The 1,180-nt window shown below is 25.3% G+C and overlaps 1 protein-coding gene across 1 annotated transcript; it reads left to right on the forward strand.

The window, feature by feature from the left end:
* Positions 1 to 193: 193 nt before the first annotated feature.
* On the forward strand, positions 194 to 1,150 carry PCYB_007470 (hypothetical protein; the record flags this gene model as incomplete). The annotated part of the gene is made up of 1 exon (XM_004228165.1): positions 194 to 1,150. A coding segment is annotated over one exon (955 nt), but the record flags the coding sequence as incomplete, so codon positions are not given.
* Positions 1,151 to 1,180: the final 30 nt, after the last annotated feature.

Below are 1,180 nucleotides of genomic sequence, written 5' to 3' on the forward strand. Positions count from 1 at the left end.
AAATATGGCAGAAGAAGAAACATTGAATATTGAAACGTGGGAAAAAGATGTTTGTTTTTATTATTTTCTATTTTTATAGACTCATACTTATGACATTTATTAAATTTAATATAACGGCTTATATAAAAAACTTATTGTTTTCTTGAAATATGCATTTATAAATTTTATCATTATTTTCAGTATCCCTTCTTAGGTAAGGTATGGAATTTGTACAAAAAATTTGATAAAACTTTGGAAAATAATAATGTTCATTCCGGAAACTATGAAGAAATTTGCAAAAAAAGTATAAAAAACTATGATGAACTAGATGAAAATAAGAAAATTTTTTGTAGGAAACTTGTGAGAAATTTAGGTTGTTATAATTATGAAAATGAGAATTACAATCCTAGTAAGGAGGATTGTACTGTTTTATACTATTGGATATATAAATCAGTAAATCAGTATAGTATTAATGACAATCTTATTACTCCAATTTTTTATGATAATTATAGTAAATTGTGTACGTACCAAAGGAAAGCTAATTGTTTTTATTATCATTATTACGACTATTTTAAAGACCCAGTGAAAATGATATTCTTGGATATTTTCCATCATAATATAGATATTATAAGAAAATCATTGGGTGGTGCAGATAATGAAAATAGTTTGCAAAAGTATATTTGTAAATGCATTCATATATATAAAGAAATGTATAAAAAATATTGCCCTTATAATGATGATAAGGATAAAAAGAGAAAAAACACATGTAGCATGTTAAGTATAGTTAAGTATACATATGATACATTTCTTAGGGAACATATATACAATAAACAATATGCTATACCATACATAGAGGATGTAGAAGACTATTATTCTGAAAAATGTATAGAGCCAGAAAGTATATTAAATAAAGGTGATAATAATTTTAAAAGTGTGAAAACAACATTCACTCCAAGGATTGATACTAGTAAAAATAAACCTAATTTAAAATCTCGAATTGAAGATCATAAAGAAAGTAATGTTAGCTATTTGGATTCAAGAATAAATTATGATATGTACAAAGATGTAATTTTACGTTCAAAGGATGATATTGATAAAATTCCAGGTATTTATATATCACGTGTTGTACGCGATAAACTTGATACCTTGGCTAATGAATCTAATAGCACAGGTAGTAGGCGGTCAACTACAACAGCTCTTT

The sequence above is a fragment of the Plasmodium cynomolgi genome (assembly GCF_000321355.1).
Source record: "Plasmodium cynomolgi strain B DNA, scaffold: 1317, whole genome shotgun sequence".
NCBI lineage: Eukaryota > Apicomplexa > Aconoidasida > Haemosporida > Plasmodiidae > Plasmodium > Plasmodium cynomolgi.